At 45.9% G+C, this 24,869-nt stretch overlaps 2 protein-coding genes across 3 annotated transcripts; one reads left to right on the plus strand and one right to left on the minus strand.

Moving 5' to 3' along the window:
* The first annotated feature begins 2,826 nt into the window (after window positions 1-2,826).
* On the plus strand, window positions 2,827-7,268 carry C16H12orf43 (chromosome 16 C12orf43 homolog). The gene is made up of 6 exons (XM_074159616.1): window positions 2,827-3,010; window positions 3,445-3,490; window positions 4,310-4,408; window positions 5,076-5,149; window positions 5,469-5,559; window positions 5,949-7,268. Exons 1-6 carry the CDS (start codon window positions 2,863-2,865, stop codon window positions 6,295-6,297), a joined length of 807 nt encoding a protein of 268 aa, XP_074015717.1. The 5' UTR covers window positions 2,827-2,862; the 3' UTR covers window positions 6,298-7,268.
* A 1,967-nt stretch (window positions 7,269-9,235) lies between these two features.
* Window positions 9,236-24,417, minus strand: HNF1A (HNF1 homeobox A). Of its 2 annotated transcripts, XM_074159594.1 has the most exons (10): window positions 24,083-24,417; window positions 16,817-17,016; window positions 15,707-15,893; window positions 15,164-15,402; window positions 14,235-14,392; window positions 12,260-12,461; window positions 10,774-10,965; window positions 10,373-10,494; window positions 9,930-10,071; window positions 9,236-9,363 (listed from the first exon to the last, which is right to left on the minus strand). In XM_074159594.1, the coding sequence occupies exons 1-10, from the start codon at window positions 24,415-24,417 to the stop codon at window positions 9,236-9,238; spliced, it is 1,905 nt and encodes a 634-aa protein (XP_074015695.1). The 2 variants fall into 2 exon arrangements, with proteins under 2 accessions (XP_074015695.1, XP_074015696.1); XM_074159595.1 differs by lacking the exon at window positions 10,774-10,965.
* Between the last annotated feature and the right edge of the window lie 452 nt (window positions 24,418-24,869).

Consider the following 24,869-nt stretch of genomic DNA (forward strand, 5'->3'; position numbering starts at 1 on the left):
CGGCCCTGACGGAAGGGACCGGCCTCCCCTCCCCGCCGCCGCGCCGGGCCGCGGGGCCGCGTTCCGCTCGCCCGCGGCTCCCCCTCACAACCGAACACAGCCCCCGGCCGGTTGTTACCTCGGCGGTGGAACCGGCTGAGCGCGGTGCGTTCCCCCCCGGCTCAGTCGCCGCCGCCAGGCCCCTGCCTGCGGGGTTTAGCTCGGTGTCTGTTGCGTTTCTGCCGCCTGGTCATCCTGAGGTGCTGCGGGGCCGTGTCCGCACGCTGCTGCTGGAAAGAGCAAAAACTACATCTCGTCAACAACAGCAAACGTTTGGCCCAAGCAGGGAGGGAAGGAAGAAAATGAAGGAAGGAAAGGAGGAAGGAAAGAAGGCAGGCAGGCAGCAGCTTTGAGGGAAAGAAATTGTTCAAATGTGTGTGCAGAGCACTAGGGTGTGAGCAGGGAGCATCTCCAGGATGGGAACGGAGAGCTTGATACGGGTATTTACACAGCTGTGAGAAAGCACAAAGATAGAGAGGGACAAAGGGGAGGGAGAGGAGGGGACCTGGTGCCCGAAGGGGAGGTCGGAGCTGAGAAAGGTGACTATGGAGGCACCTCTGAAGGGTTTTGTCCCTGCTCCGAGGCAGAAAACGGTGCAAAAGTGCTTGTTGTTTTACACAGTGGACAATGGGTGAAACGTACACCAAGGTCTCCCACTAAAGGCAAGTCTTACGAGGGAATAGTTAAGAACCGGAAGAGGTTTGTGTCAGAAAGAGACCAAGGATGTTGTCTGAGGCCTGTCTCCTCACTGAGGCGGCCTCAGACTCCGCGGCTCTAGTGCGAAGGTTGGAACGTGCAAGCCGGGAAGCGCTCACCGGTATAAACCCACCGCTGTGCTGAGCCTTCATGCTGCTTTCAGCAGCACGTAGGCTCAGCAAAAACCATGTCAAAGGGCTCATCCAGCAGCCCCGCTGGAGCTGCCCTAAACACTCATGTCTCACCCTGCAAAAATTTGTAGTTGAGGTGAAGATGAAGGTAGTGTCTGAGAACGATAGCGCTTGCGGCATTAGGACACAGGTTATAAAGCTCACAGTGTGTTTGCTGTCCGTGAAAGTTTCTCTAACAAAGCAGGCTGTCTCCCTGCTGGCAGGGAAGCAGCACGGCGTGGCACAGCCTCAGCATTCCGGCAAAAATTTGGCATCTCGGTGTAGTATCAGGTTAATAAGAAGTTAACAAGGCCCCAAAGGTATCAGTGCTATCCTCCAGATGCTCATTAAAACAAGGATGAGCTTCTGAAGTTTGGACCAGCTTAGACTAGTCGCCATGTATGCCTAGAGTCAAAAGAATTTCAGTATAAAAGGTTTAAAAATGTTGATTTTTGCTGTTAGGGGAATAGGTAACACTCAGAACAGACTTTATTGTTTGGGTGCCGTAGGATAACAAAAGCAATCTGAAAAGAAACACATTTACTGCCATAGATGACACAGCCAGGGAATATTTTCCCTGCCCAGTGATAATTTTAACATTTTATTTATGTATAAGTCTCAGAAAAATGGAATGATATTATTATGCATTTCTAGAGTGACTTATTTACAGTAGCCCTGTTCACTTCTAGCAAGTGTTTGCTTTTTAAGATGGAAAAGATCCAGAGACAGGCAATGAATAAGACTGGAAGAATGGAAAGGGCGGAAGAGAATGAATATTTTAATCTGGAGAACGTACGTGGGACATTCAGATTTACTCCCATTGGCAAAGAATAATTACATTGAATGGCAATAATAAGTGATGCGAGGGAATACTTTCCTTACCAAAGCTAAAAAATCAACTTTCAAAGAGCTCTCTCTCACGTGCATAAGGGGAATAGAAATATCATTATATTTATGTATATTCTAATGGTGATATTTGTGTCATTCTTCAGTGTAGCTGGTGGCCAGTAATGGCTCAGAGTTAGAAAAACCCTGTGCCCTGGTTGCCAGTTCATTCTCAGGACGTGCATGAGAATAAATCACTTTGATTTGCTCAATTCTTCATGATCAAAGTCACATAATGTTGTTATTTATGGTACACACAAAGCCCCTCCTAAATGTTTTAATTACGAGTCATACATATAGCAGGAACCCCAGCCCTTGAACAATATTTTTCTCATCAGTTCTCCCACACAGTCTTCAGGTTTTTGAGTTAAAGACTTAACACCTTTTTGGGGGTCAGTTTGTTATCCCTGGCACTTGTCGTTCCGTATTTATGGACAACACATTTAGCAGCAACAGGCACAGGCAGGGGAGATGGGTATTTTCTTTCCCTTGCCAGAGGTGGGGGCACTAGGTGTTTTTTTCCTGATCAGTTTTACATATTTTAATGCATCTCACGTGTCCCCCATCTCTTCTCACCTGCTTTTGAGGGATAACTTCCTGCCGCGGATGGATCCCACCCTATCTCAGGCTTCCATGGTGGGAGGTTTTTGTGCTGACTCTCCACCAAAAACTTCATTTGAGTGCTGTCAGTCGGTGTTTCTGAAGCAGTGAAATTACCATCTGCAGCCTGGTACAAAGAGCCAGCGTAAATATGCTTTTTTTCCACAGGATCTTACAGTTTGGCCTATGACACCCAGCTCCTCACCGCTCCTTCCATTCGCCCATTCCCAGGTTTTCCCATTGCCCCCCGCCCTTTCCTGGGCGCAGCCTCCTCGTTCAGGGAGAAATGAGGAATTCGGAAGCCGTGGCGGTGCCCACAGCGGCCCTCGGGGGTCGCCGCTCTGCCGCCGGCTGCCCCGCCGCCGCCATCTTGTGAGAGGCCGCCCCGGAGGACTACAGCCCCCAGCATGCTCCGCGCCCGCCCGCCCGGACTACAGCGCCCAGCGTGCCCCGCGGCCGTCGCGTCTCCAAGATGGCGGCGCCCAGGGGCGGCTCGGGCCTGGAGACGGACACGGACCCGGACTCGGACAGCAGCGGCGAGGCGGCAGCACGGTTCCGGGAGGCCGCTTGGGATTGCGCTGCGCAGGCGGCGGTGGCGGTGCGGGCGGAGCCGCGCAGCGGTGAGGGTCCGCGGTCAGCTGGGCTCTGTTTTGCCTCCGCAGCCGCGGCGTGTCCTGCCTTGCCTTCCCCTCCCCGCCGGTCTGGCCCTTCCACAGCCCCTCCCGCAGCCCCTCCCGCCCCGGGGGAGCTGTGGTTAGGAGGGGGCATCGCTCTGCCGTTTCGGGGGCCGCCGGCGCCCCGGGGAGCCGAGGCGGTGCTCTGGGACGGGGACTGGGCCCGGCGGTGCGCGTCCTCCCGCCGGGGCCAGAACCCCTTCCTGGGCAGGGTCTGACCAGTGGGAAGTCTCCCTTTGCCCCATAACTGTTTGCCCCCGAAGGCGGGCGTGGGTCGTCGTTCAGGCATGATTCTTTATAGTATAAAATCAAGCGTGCCAGAAGGGGGATTAAAGAGATCCTGGGTCTTTTAAACTTGCCTTTACTTCTTCCTTTGTCAGGTGGCTCTAAAAAGGATCGACCACAGCCAGCTCAGCCTAGCCTAAGGTATTTTTGCTTCTGGTTTCAGACTTACATTTCACTGAAGAATAAATTAATGGATGTTGTATTTGTGCTACTTATGGTTAATGCCTTGTGAGATTTCCTACTGGAAGGGCCTGTTCTGTTTTAGGAATTAGTCCAAGCATAATCTGAAATGATGCTTAAATCTGAAAACGCTAATAGGTTTTTAAAGAACATTTCTCATCCCTCTAGCAGCAGGGGAATATAGAAGTTGAAAACTTACTACTGATGTCAGTTACAACATTAGTTTCAAGTGTCAGAAATTTCCCAACTCTGCAAGTGTCCCGTGAAGGAATGAGTATAGTTACATATGAAAAAAATCTTCAAAAAACATTGTAACTGCAAAGGCAAGTGCTTGGCAGCTGGAAAGCAACACCTGGATTCGGAGCCTTGCAATGGAGGCGGTGCTGTCCTATCTAAGTTTTGCAGCATTTTGTGGGCTCGATTTCAAAGGCTGTTAGCCAGGCAATTTAATAAAATCCTCTCTCCTGGGACAGGTTTTGCATGAATTGTGGCAATGTGCACAGGAACTACATGCAAGGCAAGGGATGTCCTGACATTATTTGCTTTTGTAGGCTGTTTCAATGAGAAAAATCATCCAAGTACTAAATAATGTTTATTTCTGTCTTGGGAACTGAACTTTTACAACTGAGCTATTTTCCATCTTCTCAGCAGTCTTTCCTAGCACGTGTGAATTGATCACTAGAGGGTAGGAGATTTTACAGTCCCATATCTCCTGTTTGTGCGAGAGCACCAGATGTTATTTGCCTTGAAAGAGGTAATCGTTATTCCTATTTTAAACAGGCGTGAGGTGAACGGTCATGATGAGGATGGAAATGAGCTACAGACGACACCAGAGTTCAGAGCACATGTTGCGAAGAAACTGGGAGCAATGCTAGACGGGTATTGGCAAGCAATACTAAAAAAGTTTGTTCTATGGGTCAAGTACACTGATGCTTTTGTGTGCTGAGGAAATTAAAGATCTGAGTGCAACCTGGATGTGGAGGAGAAGTTGTTTTTCTTCTTGTCTCCTTCATTCCTGCATTTAATACAAACTTCCAGTATTCTGTGAGCTGACCTGGCCCACGTGCTGTGCTCCTCTGGTAAAGACTCCCTGAGCAGCTCTGCCTGTCTCCATTTGCCTCTGTGGTGTGAATGAATTGTGGGGAGAACAAAGTAGAATTTGGGTGCCTTAGCACTTTCATCATTTAAGGCCAAGCATGAGATTCTTTCATTTATTCTTACAACCTAAACCAATACCTGATTCAGGGTTGTGCTGGCAGTATGCCTCTGGGCTGCCACTGTATTTATTGTGTAAATATGGCCCTGGAGAACTAGAATTCCTGGTGTTTAGAGCTGGCTTTAGAAACGCTTCTTTTAAGCTGTTCTTGTGGCATGTTTTGCCAAGGGGAGAAGGCATGGTATGCTCTGAAAGCAGGGAGGTGAGACAGCTTCTTACTTTTTTGTTAGTGAAGCTATGTAACATCTTCCTATAGTCTTGTTTTCGAGAAATGCCCAGCTTTAGCTCAGTTTGCACGAACCTAAGATCTGACTGGGTTTTTCTCTTTAGTTTCATTACTGTCTTGAAGGACTCATCAGGACCTTCACAAACTTCTGCGCAACACTCTGACTCTGGAGATGACGGTGAGTTCTCGTCACAGCCATTGTGGCTGTTTTGTGACATTGTCAGTTAAATAATGACAAGTGAGGGTGGATCCTGTCCATTGCCTGTTGTACACCCAACTGACTAAGCATTTGCAGTAGAAGAATTTCTATTAGTGTCCATGAAGGCTGTTACTTTGAAGCTGTGATCTCTGTGCCCTAACTCCTCTCGGTCCCCAATAGTTGCCGTCAAGCACTACAGCAATACAGTCACAGCAGTGAGGCTTCCCAGGGAGATTGCTGTTGATTGCTTTCGCCTCTGTTTTATATCATGGCTAAAATTCCCTTTTACATATTTTAGGTTTTCGCCTCTTCTCTTCCTCTGTCCCGGGAGACTCTGGGAAATCAGAGCCTTGCCCTGCAGCGAGGCGGAGGCGCCCGTCTAGCTCCAGGTGAGGTGTTGTCAGCTGCTTTGCTCCTGAACTACTATGGCATCGCACATTTCAGAGGCAGCTGGGACTCTCGTAGGGGAATAGGAAGCTGAAGAGCTTGAGAAGCGTGTATTTATGACTCCTATATTTGACTAAAGCAGGGGTTTTTTTTGTTTTTTCTTTTATAGTGCTGGGGAACTAGAAATGTTTGTGGGAGGTCTTCTTTCCTCTCCTAGTCTGTGTAAAGAACACCTCAGCCTTCAAACTGGTTAAATGCTAACTGTAGGTATTGGAGTCTTGGAGCTACTGGGTGTTTGTCGGGTGTTCTCATCTTAGATTGCTCTGCTGTTTGTGCTTTGGGGGAATTCAAGGCAAAAGTGTAACTTCCTTCCCTTTTGTTACCTTTCCAGTGACTCGGACAGTGACCAAGAATGGCAAAGGTACCAAGAGGCTGCTGTGTCAGCCACAGACATTCTGAAGCAAAGTGCTTTTCCCACACTGTCCCAGGATTCCAGCTGGGATGAGAATCAGGGTTGTGTAGAGCACAGCCAGAAAAAAAAGAAGAAAAAGAAAATTAGGGGAGAGAAAAATATTCAAGAGAAAATAATAGGCCCAGCAGAGTGTGACCAGATCAGCAAAGATTTGCCACAGTTGGTGTCTGCAAATGGAAAGCCTGAGAGACAGAACGGCAATCATACAGAGAACTCGGTGTTGCCAGGAGTTGTGAAGAAGAAAAAGAAGAAGAAAAAAAGAGAATGAAGATTTTGCTCTGCAAACAGCAGGTGATTATGATGGATGAAGGATGCTGAAAAAAAACTAACAAAAAGAGTTGCTGCAGATGAGGGAAAATTAATTGGTGAAGCTTCTGTTCTAAAAGCTCAGTGGCCTGAGAGTCTAATTAAGCGACTCCCTATGTTGTTGGCATCCCTTGGGGAAGGGAGCAATGTTCTCCTAGCACAGCAGTTATCTGTGCTGCTGCTTATGCAGACCTAGGGTAAAAAGATTAAAAACTCTGCAGAGATTTGCATGACAGAGGGATATAATCATAGCTGCATCTCTCCTGCTCTGTTCCTTCACATCATGAAACCAAATCTTGTGTCCTGGAGGAAGCATATGATGAATTGAGTTTGGTTTACATGGCAACAGGTGATCAACTCCTTTTTCTCTTTGCCACCTCCTAGATGCCTACTAAGAATAGCTCCAGCCTGTGGGAGACTCATTTATCTAAAGCATCCTGTCAGATATCAGGGCCCCCTTATTTTTTTTTTTTTCCTGTGATCATAACAATCCATTGTTGAAACCTGCCATGTTGCTAATCCCTCTGTAATCTGTACCTCTCCAGGGCCCCTGCATATAAACAGTGTGCAGTGAGCTTATTTTGGAGCTGTTATAAATAGGTAGTTCTGTTCAAGTTATGTCCTTTGAAATTTCTTTTCATGTATAGGTTTGTTTGGTTTTTTTATGTTATTTGTTATTAAATTCTACTACACTATTTGTCTTATTTAATTTGGGAGGTTTTGTACAACAGTGGCTTTCTTGCTGTATTCAGATGGCTCCCCCAGCAGAGATAAAGGTGTCTGAAGACGGCTCTTTACTTGCTTGGTGATCAATGCTATGAAATTGCTACAGGAAGGACTCAAGTCTAACTTGAAAGGCCCTGTGTTTCAGTCCTTATTTTGGTTGATTTTGACTTTTGTCTCTCTGAAATACAGTGGGTTTTGGTAGTTTTCAGTATGGCTCTTAGTCTGTTTATACTTTCGCTCCAGTATTTCAGGAAATGACCTGTTATTGGATAAATACTCTTCTTGTGTTTTTAAGATTGTTGGGTTTCAGTAGCTCTAACTCATCTGCCCTATTCAGGAGACCAGAAAGCCAGAGTAGAGAAACGCAAATAGTGAACTGTTGCTCTTTGAGCATGGGAAAACCCAAGATGTTTTCTTTCCTACTGTAAGATCCTTGCTGTTTTTTAATCAAGAAAACACAGTTGGCATCCAAAAATGGAAAGGCTAAGTAGAAAATTGGTTTGTAATCTAACTGAATGCGCCAGCAGAAATTACTTGTCTTGCGTATGGCCAGTACACTGACGCTAGCACCTGGGGTTTCAAATGCATAGTGGTCTAAAAATTGTCTTTTGACTTGTATTATGATGATTATTTTTATGCTAACTGGAAGTTGTATGTATTTGCAAATGATGGACATGGTAGATTAGGAAACGATTCTAGGATAAAATTCCTCAAGAGAATCTAGTTACTGAAATTATTCTCTGATGGTTGATAGTATCTAGAGGAGGATCATATCAATGCAAACTGTAATGGACATCTGCAATTTTGAAATTTCCATGTATGATAACTGAAGAGTTTGCTGTTGGGCTTTTTCAATTCTCCCTCATATCCTAACCTTTTAAGAGTGTTGTGCTTCTAGTCTCAAGGATTTTTGTCTGTTTCACAGTTGAAAGAATAGCTCTGTCACTGTTTCGGTCACAGTGACAAAACCATGTTAATTAGGCCTTTTTTCATGTCTGGTTAGTGACATATCAGTGATGTGGAGGTTGAGAGTAAATAGAGAAGAGAGGAATAATTAGAAGAGGAATTATGTAGGTAGATCCTTAGGGCTAAAAACCGTCACTTAGTGCAAGTAAGACTCTTAGACCCCAGGGCAACTATTTGCATATCAAGAACTACAGAATCTCGCCTACGGGGAAGCTGAGAATGAACCGTGTTCTGTAAAATGAGTCCAAGCTGACATCTTTATAGAGACCAACTGGAGGATGTTCTTTGTGGAACACAGGAACTTCCCAGGTGCTGTGTGGTGTCAGGGACCTGTGGAGAACACCATCCCCCGGCTCATTCAGCAAGACACGATTAATGCAGGGAACTGCAATCTCCTTGCTGCTGTTAAACTTTAATTTCTGCATTTAAAACAAAGCAGAGCTATATCAAAAATAACCAAGCCATTTCCACTAGGATAGCATGATTTTAGAGCAGGTCATTTTTAACTGAGAATGTTTGGTACTTCTGTAGTAAATTAAAGGATTTGTAGCTTGTAGTCAGTGATCCCACACTGACAGGTTTGTGCCAAGCCATTCCTGAATCCATTTCATGGTGAATTTCATTGCAATTGGGAGCCAGGTTCTCTCACTCTTGCTTCCAAGTTAATATTATTTCTTCTAGTTCCCATTGATGCTTCTTTACAGGAAAGGAGGTGAGTGTTTGAATGATGGTGTCCCTTCTTTGGCTCAGCTCAGCTTTGCTCTTTCCCGCATGGCTTAGTCTGGTTTATACAGGCCCAGCTTGATGAAGGCTGAGCAGAATGAAAGTCCCATCCACGCCCTGGCATTTTTGCCATATTGCAATCGGATCCCTCTCTTGATGGGTTTCCTTCTTAGGCAGCCACAAAAGGATGTCTGGTCATTCTAGGATGGCTTGTGGGGTCTGGGTTTGCTTGTTTTTTGGGGAGGGCAGTGGATTTTAGCAGTGCCGGCGTCATCTTTCCATGGCTTCTCTCTTAAGCCTGAGACATCTTCTCTCACGGAGGCAGCTGAGTAAGGGATTTGTATGAGGCAGTAGAGGCTGGAGGTCGGCTGAGCGCAGCAGCCTTCCCTTCCCGTGGGAGGCAGTGGTGACGGTGATGGCAAACACAGTAGGAGTTGGACCTGACAGGTTGGTCATGGCAGTCACCCTTGAGCCGGCTGTCTTGGTTACTGAGTGGAGGATGCCATCTGCGTGGAGATGAAGGTCTCGATGACATTGTGAGTGGATGGCAGCAGCTGGCTGTGGCTGTTGGTGGAGTCAGAGCTTTGGTACAGCACCAGGCTGCTGGAGGACACTGTCAAAGGCACAGGCAGAAGTTAAGTACAAATTCTCACTTGCAGTCCCTTTATCATGTGTGCACACATTCACATCTCCAGCGTGGCTAAAACCTCCTGGCATAGGGACATAACTCCTTTTTCTATTTTGTGTGCCATTATATACCCACCTCAAGTAGAAAGCTAGCCTGAAAGTATTGACAGGGCCAGGGAGTTCAGATTTGAGAATTCTAGTTGATTGTTAATATCCTAGTTCTTCTCTTAAAATTAGAAAGATCCAGCTGGAGTCTTCATGAGGGAATCTTGGGCTTTTTAGCCCTGAAAACTGCCTGCAGGATTGACTATGACTTTTGTCAGTATTTTTAAGGTTATTTTCCTCTCCAGATTCTGAAGAAGGGTCCTATTTCCACAGTCTAGCCTTACACAGCCTGCACAGACTGTGTCCTGAGTCTTTTCCTCGTATCAACTTTACAACCCCCCCAGACACTGGTAGAGCCCTCTTGGAGGCACCGTTTTCTGTCTGGGTATTACAGTGTTGACAAGAGAAATGGCAATGGTTTAAGATAGTAGTGGCTGCTGTTCTTACCGGCAGGGCTGGAGGTGAGGCGAGGGCCTGGTTGAAGGTGCTGGATGGTTGTGTCTTGGTTCTGTAAATGTATCGTTGGCGCCTGTGACACTGGCGTATGCATCCCAGACTCCGTGTGAGTCTCCGAGTCAGATGTGAATGCCTAGAGAACAGAAAGTTAACAGTGCCTGGTTTCTGCATCCCTTCTAACAGGCCTGAGAGAAGAGCGAGCAGGTGCTGTTTCCAAGGAGATTAAATCCTCCTTGATGACGCAGTGAAGAGCTTGCTCTAATGCCTCCAGTATTGCAGCTGGCACCAGCAAGGTGAGGAGATAAGAAAGATCATCCTGCTGGGATGGCATAGACCACGCACCCAAAAACTCTTTAAGAAGCAAGGAGCTACCTGCAGACTGGTGCGGATCTAAGGTTGGGGAACAAAGGCACGTGCTAAAGGCTATTTATTACCTGTTTGGTTGGTGTCAGGTTAGTCAGGGCGCTGAGATTGGCTGTGTCTGTTATCACCATGGTTTGTGGTAAGAGGCCTGTATGTGTGTATTGGGCCACTTCAGACTTGGGGCCGTAGAGAGCTGTGCATGAAAGAAAACAAGATTATGTGGATGCTGGAGCTCTGCATGAGACTATTTTGGCTGAGTTGGTCTCCTCATGCTCGTGGACCTGCTGTCTGTCTCTGAAGCAGTGGGAGTGGAGGGACAGGGAGATAAATGCAAGAGGAAAATAATTTCATAATTAAAGCAACAATAATAGCAGAGGAAAATAGAGTGCTGCAAGCCCAAGGACCCAGCAAATGCTCCAGAACAGAGCCTTTATTTTTTGTTTTGCTTAAGAAAATGATTGCACGTTCTTACCATGAGGGTTCTGTATTTGGGCCATGGTAGCCATGAAAGGGCTCTGGTTGATGTGGCTCTGGACCTGCTGCATGAGGGGCTGCTGGTAGGATGGGTGCAATTGCTGGGAGAACTGGACGGGCTGCAGGGTAGTGAGGCTGCTCCCCATGCTGTTTATTACTGGGACACTCTGGGGCTGGGTTGAGGCCAGGCCTGAAAAACAAAGACTGATGACAGTAGTGTCAGACACTATGGGAGGAGCGTGGCTGCTCTGCAATAGGGGCATCCAAAATAGTCATTGTGACAGGCCTGTCGTTGCAGGGTGATTTCAGATCCTGCTTTTTTCAGGTGTTCTCTTTGTTACCTGTGATTACGAATAGATTTCATGCCTGTGAAAATGAACTGAGTGTGCAAAATGTGCCATGCAGACAGGTACCGTAAAACCACCTCTGACTTCCAGTGTTTGTTCTTGTGTACATCCTTGTGTACCAGTATAGGTCACTTTCCAGTTTAGTGATAACCTGATACAGACTTCCACTGGGGAGACCTTGCTCAGAAGTAAACTCAGAGCATCATCTCATGTCCAGTTCATTTTATTCTTCTTTTTTGGAGCTGTTGGCAACAGAGAGAACTATGCTGTAGCTGTCCAGCCACATGGAATGAAATTTTCCTTGGGCTGCCAAATTAAGGAATTATGGACCAGTGTGAAAGAGGTAGAAGGTTTCACACATTACTGCCCATTTCCCACAACTGTCCAGACCCTGTTCTTGTAAATCGGCAAGCCTCTCCGGCACTGGGAGACTCCCACTGTGTGGAAATGTCCAATTTTTCATTTGTTTCCACACAATTAGAACCATATCATAATCTTGGGTATAAATGAGGAAATAGAAATTAATTCACAGCTGTCACCGTGGAGCAAAATAAGGCCTCTTCCTAGGAAGAAGGTGTAAGAGTAAAGTATACATTTTATTTTCCTATATCTAATGAGGTGCAGTTTGGCAGTAGACTAGTCTTGGAATGAAAAGAAATCTCATTCAAGTCCAGAAGTGAAAAATATTTAAAAAAATAGTAATTACTGCTGTGGGTTCCCAAGGCATATGCTGCTCTTTGTTCTGCTATCTCAAGTAGAACAGGATGTTTTGTCTTTCAAGCACTGAACATGCTTCAATTTTCATAGTTTTAAAGAAGTATTAAATTTATATTTAGGAAGATGCAGAGCAGCAAACCAAAACATTGGCATAGGAATAGATTGCAAAAGTCCCTTGGTCTTAAGATGTGGGTTTGTGTGTAACTTAATTCTAAGATGAATAAGGAATATTGTCCCTTAATTCCGTTGGTACTTGTAAGTAGTGCTGCTGAAGTTCCTTAGTGTTTGTGACAGTTTCCCTGGGTTCATATCACTGCCCACTTAGTCCTTTTGTCTCAGAAAATGAGGCAGGGTAATTCTAACACAGGTAGCTCTTTATCTGAACCCTGATAAGCAGAGCCATTACAGAACACTACTCACCTATCACCAGGGTGGAGGCACCTGTGTTGGTGAAGGCTGGTCCTAGGGATGAGGTCTCACCGGCTCCAATTGCCATTACGCCCGGCAGCGATGCCATGATGAGGTTCTGAGTTTGCTGGCTCAGTGCATGTGGATTTTGCTCTAGGCTGTGCAGGGCAGTCAGGGTGCTGACAGGAGGGAGAGTTCCTCCAGGAGCTGAGACCTGTGTGAAAAGAGGACTGTGAAAATGCCATCTGCAGCAGGTTGAGTATGGCGAGTCCCAAAGCTGTAATAAATGTTTTTCTCCCTCTTCCTGCCTGCCTGCTCTCTAGAAACACTTCACTTGCTTGCCTGGAGTTTCCCTGTGTTCATCAATTAACTACCAAAGGTCAGCTGTTGAAACATTAAGAGTAAATCCTTGCTGTTCTTTCACGTTTAAGAAATCATAAGGGTTTTACAAGCAAGAATGAGATTAGTCCCATTGCATGCTCTGTAGGGAAAGTTTATCTTCTGTTTTACAGCTGAGGGTAGAAGACAATGCACAGAGAAATTAAGAGCTCATGTAATTTTACATAGTAACTTTAGCTGCAGAGTTTGGCACAGAATTCAGGAGTTCCTCTTTTCTTGTTCATCTTTTCCTCTGAGAAATGCCTGTAACTTCCCTTTCTCTGAGCAAGTGTCTTTTAGTGGCCAGTGAGTTTTCGGATTGAGATTTTAAAGGAGTTGCTGAAAAGTTTCCTTAGACCTTTTTCTCATGTATTATGTTCTTCAGGCCACGTTACTTGGTGGTTCCCTGCTGTTAGAGAGGAAACCTACCTGTTCGATGGAACAGGACTGTTCTGTGCTTGGGTGTCTCGCTGATTCAATCTGTCCTTGAGTCATTGAGAAATTTAATTAATTGGCTGTTTTTTCAGCCTCTAAAATAAACCATGTAACCTATGTCTGTGCTCTAATGGGGTTTTGGGTTTGCAAGGCCCTCTAGAGAACTGTAGTTGAAGTACCGTAGAACAGCAAAATGACATTCTAATAATTTGGCTGACAGAGAAAGTTCAGTACTTTTTATTATACCTTTTTTTTTTCTCCCCTCAGACAAAAAGCTGTAAGGAATCTTTAGTAAGTAAGCAGCAACAGGTTAAACAGTGGGACAGATCATCTTTATCAATTTTAGAAGACAGCTGTAGAAGATTTTCAGCACCTCATGAAAGACTTTTTTTCTTCAGGAAGAGACCAGAAAGCCAGCGAAGTGAGCGACTGACGAGATCTAAATCGTACTCATTTATAGTGAACTTAACTTTGCCTCAGGCCAGTACGCACTAATGCAAACTTCTGCCAACTGTTTCCTTGTAAGCAAGGGCACATGTGCACACTCAAAGTGATCAGGCATGTACTTCTTGTGCTTCATTGCTAATTATGTGGGAAAAGGTGTAGTCAAATCTCAAAAGGAAGTTTGCTTTGAGAAGGTAGACCTCTACAATCGAGATTTCCAGTGAATGTCTCAATGGTGTGTGCTGCACACAGGCTGTTGGGCTGTGTTTTTACAGCTAAGATAGATTTAAGTACGGGTCTCTGTTCTGTTAATCCCATTGGTGTCTGATCAACTATCTTGAGATGTGTAGAGTTCAACTGAGAGTTGGAGATGAGATGGCAAGAATCTGACTGGGGAGAGGAGAAGAGAATGGGGTTTCCTGGGAAGGAGATTACGTCATACCTCGAGCTCTGTTTTTTTCAGAATAGATTGTTTTGACTGATCTTAAGGAAATATCTATACTGCTTGCTTTCATGCTCTAGTACCTGCCCTGACCAGCAGTCTAGAGGGCACAGGTATCTCAGAGATCTTGTGTTACATGGTCAGTGCAAAGGGACTATGTACTATCTCTTAAGAAGGTGGGGTTAAGAGTATTCTAGGGAAAAACTACTTCTGAATAGTCCTTATTGTGACCACAGGCAGAGGACCAGACTTCCTCCAGTCACCAGAACTTAACTATACATCACTTACCAGTTTGGTGTCTGTGCTCAGTAGGTTCTGGCTGGGCTCCAGGCCAGGGGGAGAAACCTGATGCAGGATGGTTTGGGTGGTCACCATGGAGCTGTTCCCATGGTGGTTGCTGCTGGAGGACTCTGCCTCACTGGCTGGCTGCTGGTTGTACCTCACTCCTGCATCACAACAGGAGGGAAACTGGTTGTCAAAAATGAGAAACTGAGAAACTTTGGCAAGTGCTAAATTCTGTTTCCTTTGCAGGTGTTTGCCTTTAGATGTTTGAGGCAGGGACAAGGTGGGTAGTAGGGGAACTGGGAGAACAGGCATTCTCGCCACCCTGCCCTGGCTTTCCTCTGTAACTTGGCACAACTGCTTCCTCGAATACTGACTGAGGAGGCTGCGTGTGCTGCAGGGAGCAAGCAGGATTCACTAGAGACCACCCCTCTGGAGGTGGGTGTAGAGAGGAGAGAGTCTCAGTGAGATCATCTCTTCCCAGAGTGAGAGCAATTAGCAGCTCTGGCCTGTGAAAGTGAAAAAGCTCTGCTCTTTTTGGATGGAGACCTTTTCCTGATGCCTGAAAACTCAGTCACAGAGTCTGATGATGCTGATGTGGACTGGAAACAGTACATGCATGAGTGAAAGGATGGGAGCCAGTGGATGACTCCTTGAAAGGGGATTACTGCCTGCCAGCATGAGGGAGTGCAGGATGGCAGTGAGGAGATTTGGCTGAAAGTTGCTAGTGAACTTTGTCACCCTTGCTATTCCAGCCCCTCTCTCACTTGGAGATAAGGTCTCTTTGTCACCGGTGCTCTTCCCTTGTACCAAGTCTGCTTTTTCTATCTGTAGATTCACCTCCTAAAGGGATGGACTTGGGAGATAGTTTTGATGTCTGGGTTTGGGTAGGTTCACTGGTGTCTCTTTTGGATCTCCCTCTAGTTGTTTCTTACCGTGAACTTTGTTGGGTGAGAGAGCAGATGGTGGCTGGAGGGAGGAAGAGTTGTGAGGAGTTAGAGGAGGAGCGGAAGTGGGCTGTGGTCCGCTGAAGGTGTCCATGGCCAGCTTGTGCCGGAAAGCCTCCTCCTTCCTGCGATTGGCAAACCAGTTGTAAACTCTGACCTCTGTCACCAGGTTCGAGCCCAGTCCCTGGGCCTGAGATGGGGAAACACCTCTCTGAATACACTCTGCTCTGTTGGGGGGAAGCACAAGAAGAGCCTTTCTGAGCCAGGCATAGTCAGAGAGACAGAGTAAGTGGCCGTGATCTGGCACACTGTGTGGAAGGGTCCTGCCAGGTATAGCAAGACATGAGGCATTACTGATCTTTTGTGGACAGTGAATGCTTGTTTGTGGCATTTCATTCAAACATGGCTGGTGTCAGTGGTGACATCCACTGCTGTCCCGTTAGCTTGCCTCTCGTAGGCGCTAGCCAACACCAAGAACACAGAGAGGCCCTACTGTGCCCCTCTTCTTCAAAGCCAGACACCCATCTTTACCTGTTGCACTCTTCCACCAGTGCCTCTCTCTCTTCTTTGCTGGGGTTTTTCTGTCTCTCATAGGCTTGGAACAGGATCTGTTGTGAGGCAGGACCCCACTTAAAGCGGTTTCTTCTTCCTTTCTTGGTGGGCAAGTCATCTCCCATGGGCTCCTCTGTCAGGATACCCTGGCCAGCATGTGTGAATTCTGGAGGCACAAAGGGGCAAGGGAATTTGCTTTCTGGAAGCATTTCCAATAGTTCCATCTATTTGAGTGTCTAGCAGGCCCAATGCAGCTTTACCCTTGGAGAATATCTCAGAGAAGACGGAGGGTTGAATCTAAATGGGATGGAAATAAAGTGCCATAATCTGCTAAAACTGGGAAGGTGTTCCTAGCAGGACCATATTTACCTGTCCTTTCTCTTGCATGCATTGCACCTATGCTCCCACCTTGGATTAGTGAAAGCAAATGCAGCTGAGTTTAGAGTCAGCATGGCTGGAGTCCTGCTTTCCAAAACTATCCAAAGGCCAAATATCTCATTTTACTTGCAACCCACCAATACAGAGTTAAGTGAAAGAGATTCTAGACAAGCTGATGAATGTAGATGTGCATGCTGCAGGGATGGGTTCCCGGTGGGTGCCTGTAATGAAGGGGCTCAGAGGGCACGAGGCGACAGCCCACAGTGGTTTTTCACATGAAGTGATAGCCACAGTGGTTTTTTGCAGTGAGCACAGCAGCCTGCTGCTCTTTGCAGCTAGAGGAACTGTTGCTTTGGTTGAAATTGCAAAAGCATAGTTCTTGGGCAGAGATTCTGTTATCTGTCCAGTACAGTGCTTTAGTCTGAAGATGGGTATAGAACTCTGATTGCAAATGGGGAGCATTATTTTGCTTCTCTTCAGCCAAGTGGAGGGCAGGGTGGGTGACTGCAGGCTGCTTCATGAGGCAGTGTTTTTCCATGTACTGTTTGGTTCACCTCACCGCCAAATACTGACCTAGACTTCTCTAAGATTCTTGCTAAAAGTGGCTTTTCCTTCCATTTTTCCTTGATAAACATAGGGAGTAAGGACTAGCAAGGAAGAGCAGAGGCCTTTATGAAACTGAGATAGGAGAGCAGTTGTTGCCATACTTACGCTGGGCCACCTCTCGCTGCTTGCGGACATACCAGGTGTAGAGGGCTGCCCTTTTTTGGGTCTTCATGGGAGTGCCCTTGTTGAGGTGTTGTGAGAGGTGAGATTGGTTCAGACCAGTAGTGTCCACCACCTCACGCTGAGGGATGTTGTGCTGCTGGAGGTAGGATTTCACCATCTTTGCTACTCGCCAGGGATCCTCTCTGAAAGGAACAGAAAACACTTCTCAGGAAAGAGAGAGAGATACCTAACACCTGCACTCAGCAGACCTGGATTCCAAGAAAGCACACTAGGACCTCCTGAGGTGCACCTGGTATGTCAGTCATCACCACTGCATATGGTGAGGCCAGAGTGTTAACTGACTGCATAAGGGAAAGCTGCTCCTCAGTGTGGTACCTTGTTCAGTCTTGACTCTGCATTCCGGGTAAAAACCGCATGGTGTTAGAAATGAAGTGCAAAAGATGGATCACTAGCTTCCTTTAAACTGTTCTCTGTAGGCACTTTCATCTCGTCATAGAAGGGGACTCCGGTTATCAAGGAAATTTCCCAATACGTGGCCATGGTCTTTGCTGTCTGTGCTCATTTGGATACAAGGTTTTGGCCTGTTCTGTCCAGGCAATTGTCATCTGTAAATGACAGAAAGTGATGACCAGTGACGTGAGCACGGAATGGACCTTTCTGCTGGAAAGTAATATGAATGTAAAGCATTTTTGCTGCTAGTGAGAAATGGTAGGAGGAGGGAAGTGATGTTGCCTTTCTGTATTCAGTTGGATGTTTCATTACTACAGATCTGTTTTTTCAGAGTCGACATCTCTCTTCCCTTTCCCTACATAGCTGTTCTTCTCTGTCCCCCTTTCTTTAAGGCATAGGTGTTTGGGGTAGATGTACTTAATTTTCCAAGACAGATTCATTGTGATATCAGACTGAACACAGCTCATGCCCTGATTCTGGTCCAGGTTGGGTTGCCTTGCAGTAATGCAAGAAATGAAAACAGGTTTTCATCATCCTGTGACGTGACGGCTATGTATGCACATGTATACACCCAGCCACCCAGGATTATGTTCTTGCACATCTGCTACGTGTTATTCAAACACACTGATTCACATCTAGATCCACTCAAACATCTAGATGCAATATGGAACAACAGGCAAACCACTAATTCCTCCCATCGCCACCCTCCTTTGGGGTAACAGCTGAGGGAATAGACCTATTTGAGACCTACTTGGAAAACCTGAGAAGCTAACCTGATTCAGGATTTCATAATGAACGTGAATCTCAGATTTTTAGGATCTCCTACTAGAATATCCATGAAGGTTCCTACGGAAAATAGAAAAAACATGACTGACGTTTTTTATGTGTGTTGACTTCACCAGAGCTGAAAATCACAGTAGAAATAGAAAGATGTGAAACCAGGCAGTCTAGATCCAGGCAGTGCAGGAGCTCTTTCCTCTCTACAGAAAAACCTTTGGTTCAGTTTTAACAAAGCATCCTTCTGCATTTTCTATGCGAAATGTCTCGTGGAAACAGTTTGCATGCTGTAGAAATACACTGGTGTCACGTCCAACACCAGCATCAAAGGAGCAGTGGGGGGAAAAAAGCTACCTCGTATTGTGCAGAACCTGTCCCAAGAACACAGGGCTGAGCAAGAGGCAACGACTGTACTGTTCATTGCCTTGTTGACTCAGGAGGTTGCCAGAGGCTGCAGTGTGATAAGGAGGACAAAGTCCACACCTGTTCTCTCAGTACAAACACCCTTATCTCTGTTCCCCGGCAGCCTCTCTCCTGTGGCTGGATAGTCCAAGGAGCAAGCTCCACTGCAGTTAAAGTGTGACAGAAGCACTGTCAGTTACAGCTTTCTGAAGAGCCTGCTTTCTTAAAATAGGAACATTTCTTTCTCTTTTATGATGGGATGCTTGCAATAGATGCTTGTATTTTCTAGCCTTTTCCCTTAACCATCTTTGTCTTCCAAAAGCCTCGCATTGGGCTGAACTTAAGAAAGCTTTTCTTTCCTCGGGTTTTTTTTTCCCCCCTCTTTTTTATGCTGTCCAAACCAAGGACCAATCTGCTCCCTCTGTATTTGTGATAGTCTAGCCAGCACCTGCACCCTGAATTCGTTATACAAGTCCCTATATAAAGGAGAAAAGGCTCCAACTTGGAGCCTCTGGTCTCTTAGATTTGAGTTCTGGCTCAGACGGGAAGAGGCAGGACTCTGTTACCACTGATGGAAACCTCTGTTACGTGTTGATTTCCTTCCTGCACCCCAGTCATGAGTCACTCTGGTCTCCCCTGTTGAGATCCTCGCTCCTTTGGGATAGGAATAAAGCAGGAAGTATCTCTGAGTCTCTTCTCACAGTGGTTAAAGCCCTGTGGTTTTCCCCGTCACCTTTTGAGACAAAGCAGGGAGCTTCGTGAGCCAAAACAGAGCAGGGGAATCTTAGTACAGTGTGATTTCATAGGACAGTTGTATGAAAGCCTGGCTGCTCTGTACGTTGTCAAAGCACAGGCTGTAATATCAATGCAGCCATTCCTTTAGGCTCAAGGCTACATCACAGCGCAAGTGATGGCAGTTGGTCAGCTGAACCCTCGTGTGAACCATTGCCTGAACACATAGTTCCACCTGCAGAGCCTTCACCATTGACTAAGACGTCATAAATTGGAACCTTCGCTCTTTCACCTGTGCTGAGATTGTTATTGACTGTCGGAGGCTAGGATTTCACCCTAAATGTAGTTCTCCTGTTTGTAGTTGCACTAAAATCTCAAGTGCTTCAGTGAGTCAGAGCTGGGGAAATGGGTCTGCCTTGCTCAAGCACTCCTTTTCTATCTCCAAGCCTGTTTTCTGGTTTATAGCTTCCCTTTCTCCCCAGATGCAAGCTGCCTCCTCAGTCCTCTCTTGTTCTCCAAGGTCTAATCTCTGTCACCAAATTCTTCTCACATAGTTTTCACTTCCTTCTTCCCAAGTCTTGCTCTCCTGCTGTCAGTTAGTTGCTTCTTGCTGTCTGAGCATAGCCCTGTCCCTGGCTCATCTTGGCCACAGGGGCCTGGGTCTTCTCTCCATGCCAGCTTCCCATTTTCTTAGTTCTGAGGTCACTTTTTAAGGGCGTTTTCACCTCCCTTTTGTTACCTGAACAATAAGTAACCCAGGTAGTTAGTTATAAACTCAAAGGGAACAAGAGGCTGGTTGATAATTTATAGCAACATCTCAAATTTAAATGGAAAGTAAATATCAAGTTGTTAGCATTAAAGAAAACCCATTCCAGAGAGCTGGAGATGTAACATTCAGGGGACCTTCTCCCTCCTTCACTCTTCCTGACTTTTCTCTTTCTTTTTCCCTTGTTCCTTTCTTTCCCATCCTCTTCCTCATTGTCTCTCCTTTCCTTCTTTCCTGTTCTCAGATTCCCAGGCAAGAGAAGCCTTCATTTCCCTCAGGTGGGTTCTGAATTGCTGCTTTGGACCAGACCTTGCTTAAACAGAGGTTCAGAGCTGTGAAGTGCACAGGACCATCCTCTGGACAACCCTCACTGATGTCAGTGCAGAGCCTGGAGCCGGGCTAGGCAGAGAGCAGGGAAGGTAAGACCATCCCGGCAGCGTTCCTTTCTATTGAACTTGGCCTGGTTTGCCTCATCTTGGTTTATATGTGGAAATGAAAGGGGTGTGGCAGCTTCATCTCCAGATTCCCCAGCTAGAGCCACTCTAAGACACTGCTTACACGGGGAAAAAGACTGAACTGTTATCATTATATCTTTGTTTTCTTTTTTCCTCATGGAAAACATGCTTTTATCGCTGCCTCCAGGGGAAATCTGTTGCTTATCTCAATTTCGCTCTTTCCTAAAGGAATTTCACCCCTTGTCCAACAGGTGAATTGTTGCTCTACCTCTCTCCATTTGCTCTACCTGTGGTGGTATGATCTGTCCCTTCCCCCCAGGTGGCCTCTCTCTTGCTTTCTGCTCTGGGGAGTATCTGAGAATTACTCCACGCAGCTCCATCTCCCTACTGAGTTAGTTATTCTTTATCATAGATGCAATTTGTTTTCTGTGTGGTGTGATCTGGAAAGAATGTTACTATTCAAACCGTAAACCTATGGAAGATCAGTGAGACAGATCAAGGGACAAAATGAAAGGATGTTAATTCCTCACTAAAGAAACCTGTGTCTGAACTGCCTTTAGCATTTTCTAGGGACAAAATCTAATCAATGCCCACAGGTGCGCCCAGGCGTGTGGGCGTATCTTCTCTACATCCTGTTTTACTCAGATTTCACTAGTGCTTCCCAAACTGTGGTTTCATCTTTAGTGGTCCTGTGAGAACATACTTGGTCTCTTGGTGCTGTCATTTCTTTTCCTTTCCAGCTCCTGGAAAGCCCAGCAACGGTCACTTTCCTGATGCTTCTTTCTAAGCACTGGCTGCAGTTACCACAAAGACTTTCTTGTATCACTAATAGCTGCCCACAAGTCAATCTCTCTGTTAAAATGTGGTCTACAGTATTAGACCAGGAATTGTTAATAATGCCCAAAGAGGCTCTTGCCTAAAGGCAGAACTGCCTCCGTCTGGTTTCTGGATTTGAAATCCTGGTGTAGATGCTGAGATAGCTTCGCAAGCATTAAAGTTTTACTGGGAGTCCCTGGGCATGGAGATTCTCGCCTGCCTTCCTTCCTTTTATCTATTACTGGGAGTGATTTCTATTATAGACTGTTCTGCCCTGTCTTGCAATACTTATAATACTGTTTTAAGGAGGTTACTTCTAGGCATCTATTAATAGAAAGGTTTGTTCTTAAAAACCAAAAAAGTTTATTAGTAGGTAACAACTGCTTACATATTATCAAACTTTGATACTGGTTCGGATGCTTGAAATAGACATACAGTTGCTCTTTTTTTTTTTTTTAATCTTTGACCAGAACTTTGAAGCACGTCAATACAGACTTCCTATTACTTTCGTTTTACCTTGACTAATTTTGATCTATTGTATTCCTCCATAAGTATACTCCTAATCTTTAGCTGAAACTGAGGTTTCTGGTCCCCTCATACTGTCCTCAGCAGCAGAAGTGAATTGCTCTATCTTGTGATACGGGGAACTGCTGAAAGAAAACTCTGATATTTCAGAATAAAGCTTTGCAATTGAGACCCAGTATGAGGCTTAGAAGATCCATATTATTGCTCAGTCCTCACTGCGCTGTCTTCAGGGTTTTAGGTAGGTCACAGAATCTCTCTGTACCTCAGTTCCTATTTATTACATGGGAATACTGCTCGACTGACTGTCTTGAGAGAGACGTGAGATGCTGCATTGGAAAGCATTAACATCGCAGGTTTGCAAGAGAGGTAAGACCGTTGTGCTGAGCCTGGTAGTAAGCACAGAACAGATGGGCAGCAAGGTCCTATAAAAGCAGGGAGGATCAGAAACCAGCATTCATGCTGAAGTGAGGGTGGCAGGAAAGAATTCCCTCCATCTGTGTGTCTATTCTTAGATCACAGCGGATGGCACTTCAGTCCTGCTTCACCCATTCATTACAGAAAATGGGACAAAGCTGAGCGCTCTTCCCCAACTTCCATGGCTTCCTTTGTGGAGATACACCTGATAAACCATCAGAAGTTAATGATCAAAAAGCTTATCAGGGTCTTTTCATCTATAAATTTATAAGACAAAAGAGAAATAATAAAGCCATTGGATAATTAGTAACTAGCCAAGGCCCGCCCGGTGCCACTGGGCTCAAACTACCCCAAGACCTGCACGCAGACTCAGGGAGATGAGAAGGAGACAAGGATGAGGGGAAGAAAAAGAGTGGAAGAGAGAGAGGGAATTAGCCAAGAAGACGACAAAATGGGAGGGATAGCAGCAGAGACAAAAGTGAGGAGAGGAGGGAAATATGTAGAAAGAATGGGAAAGAGGTAAAGGGAACAGAGGAGACTAAAAGATGTGACAGAGCTGGAAGCGGGGAAGAGATGAGAGACGTACTGGGCCAGAAAGAAGACAGAATTACTGGGGATGTTTTCCCACCCAGGTAAGAGCTGATCCAGTGAATTTTCCTCTCGTGGGTACTGCAGAGTCATCAACTCCCAATCTGCCAGGAGCTTTCTTCTCCTAAATATTTACAGTGAATGCTAACTCTCCTAATGCTGTTTTTCTAGCTCTGACCTTTTGTAGTGGAATTTGATGTTTGTGTCTTGTTGTTACATTTTATGTTCATTTCCTTTGCACATGAAAGGGAGTGATCAGAAAGCCTAAGAAATTCTCTAGGTGGATTGCAGTTTTAATGAAGATCTTAAGTGCAGGATGTTGCTGCATCTTTTTGTCTTCTATCAGCTTGTCATTGCAAAATACCCCCAAAACAGACGGGCAAGATTCTGCTTCTGTTGTGAGAGAGAGGTTGGATGGAACCAATCCTTGCTTGGATAAACCTCTTAAGTTGCCCACAGGAATTGTATCCCAGCAAGAATCCCAAATGGGAATCCTGGTGAAAGTTTCTCCGAGTCTGTAATGAGGGTTATTGGTTTGGGGAACTCTTTCCTGACTTTTGATTTCAAAAGCACTTTTATGCAAAGGTGAATTTGTGCGGCCGTAAAAACCTGCAGTTGTTGCTGCATATGTACTTCGTAGTTGTGCCACGCGGTGGATGGTAGAATAGAGTGTTCTGCCCAGGTTTTAGCCTCTGCATGTATTTGGAATGTGCTCTTTCTACAAGAAAAATCCCCGCTGAAGTTGGGAGAACTTTGTACTCACAAGAACAACAAGAACAAGTTTTCTTGGTTTGTCTTTGACCAGTAATCTTATAGCAAAACCCAGTAAAATTAACAATATTAATCTCCTTAAATATAGCAGGGAAACATTACATCTTCACTTTACCATATATCCTCAGGCAACTATAGCATCAGTTAGGAGTGAGCAGATTTTTTTTCTTTGGTTTTTTTTTTGTTTTTCTTCCCTGATGACTGAAATTGTGAATCCTATTAAAAATTTAAATCCAACATTCAGTCAGAGAGATGCAAGTTTTATAGGCCTCAGACTGTTCTGAAGCCTGATGATATAAGCACTTCAAATATGTAATCGGGCTCCATGGCTCCCTTTGTGCATTTTCTGTGAGATGAAAAGAAAGTTGGAGCATTTATAAATAATTTGGAGAGGGTTTTGGGGTTGCTAGTCCTGGCATGGATGAAGACTGTCTCTGTGTAGCTGGATTGACTGTGAATACCAGGGACACTGAGCGGGAAGGGGAAAGGAAAAGAGATTTAGAGGGAAGAGTGCAAGAAAGCAGCAAAGAGGAGCAGCAAATCTGTCCTTACTGTAATAGTCTTTCCACCACAGCCTTCTGGTGAGCAGCCTCCTCAGGGCTCAAGTTTTCCAGCTCCTTCATTATTGGAGGGGTAAATTCCTCCCCGTCATCAGAGGTTTCATCTTCCGATAACCTGGACTCCCCCATTCCGTTGGGGAGGTTGGGGATGTCGGGACAGGGTTCCCCTTTCTCTGTCTGGAGGGCATTGATAGCACGCTGACTTTCGCTCTGGAGCATGTAGGGTTCCACTTCGCTCAGCGCCTTGATGAGGGTCTCCTTGGTTAGCCCCGACTCCAGCAGCGCTCCCAGCAGCTCCACTTGAAGATGACTCAGCTTCGAGACCATGGTCTTCAGGCTGGTGTCTCTTGGATTTGAAATTCGGGTTATCCTGCTTCCAGCTTCCCTACACCATGTTCCCGAGGTAACGCGCCCGACTGTCAGGAGCGTGGGCACAGCGCAGCCTCCCGCCTTTACGCCCCCCCCCAAAAAAAAAACAAAATACAAAATTGAGCCACTTCAGACCCCCCACGACTGTCCTGAGCCAGTGCTGATAAAGGGACCCTTGGCTATCTGTTTACATTGGAGCAATGTAAATTCTCCAAGGTTCATATTTATCTGTGTGCTTAGCAAGTTACTGAACTTTGGACTTCAGCACTGCCGCAGCAGTTCACAAAGTGCAGAGGGAGAGAAAGCAGGGGGAGGGGGAAAGGGAGGGAAGCAGAGGAGAGAAGGAGGGTAAAATGAAGGGATGGAAGGTCTGCAGCATGGAAAAGCAAGCTGTGGAAAGGAAAACTAGG

Source organism: Numenius arquata, chromosome 16, assembly GCF_964106895.1.
Source record: "Numenius arquata chromosome 16, bNumArq3.hap1.1, whole genome shotgun sequence".
Taxonomy (NCBI): Eukaryota; Metazoa; Chordata; class Aves; order Charadriiformes; family Scolopacidae; genus Numenius; species Numenius arquata.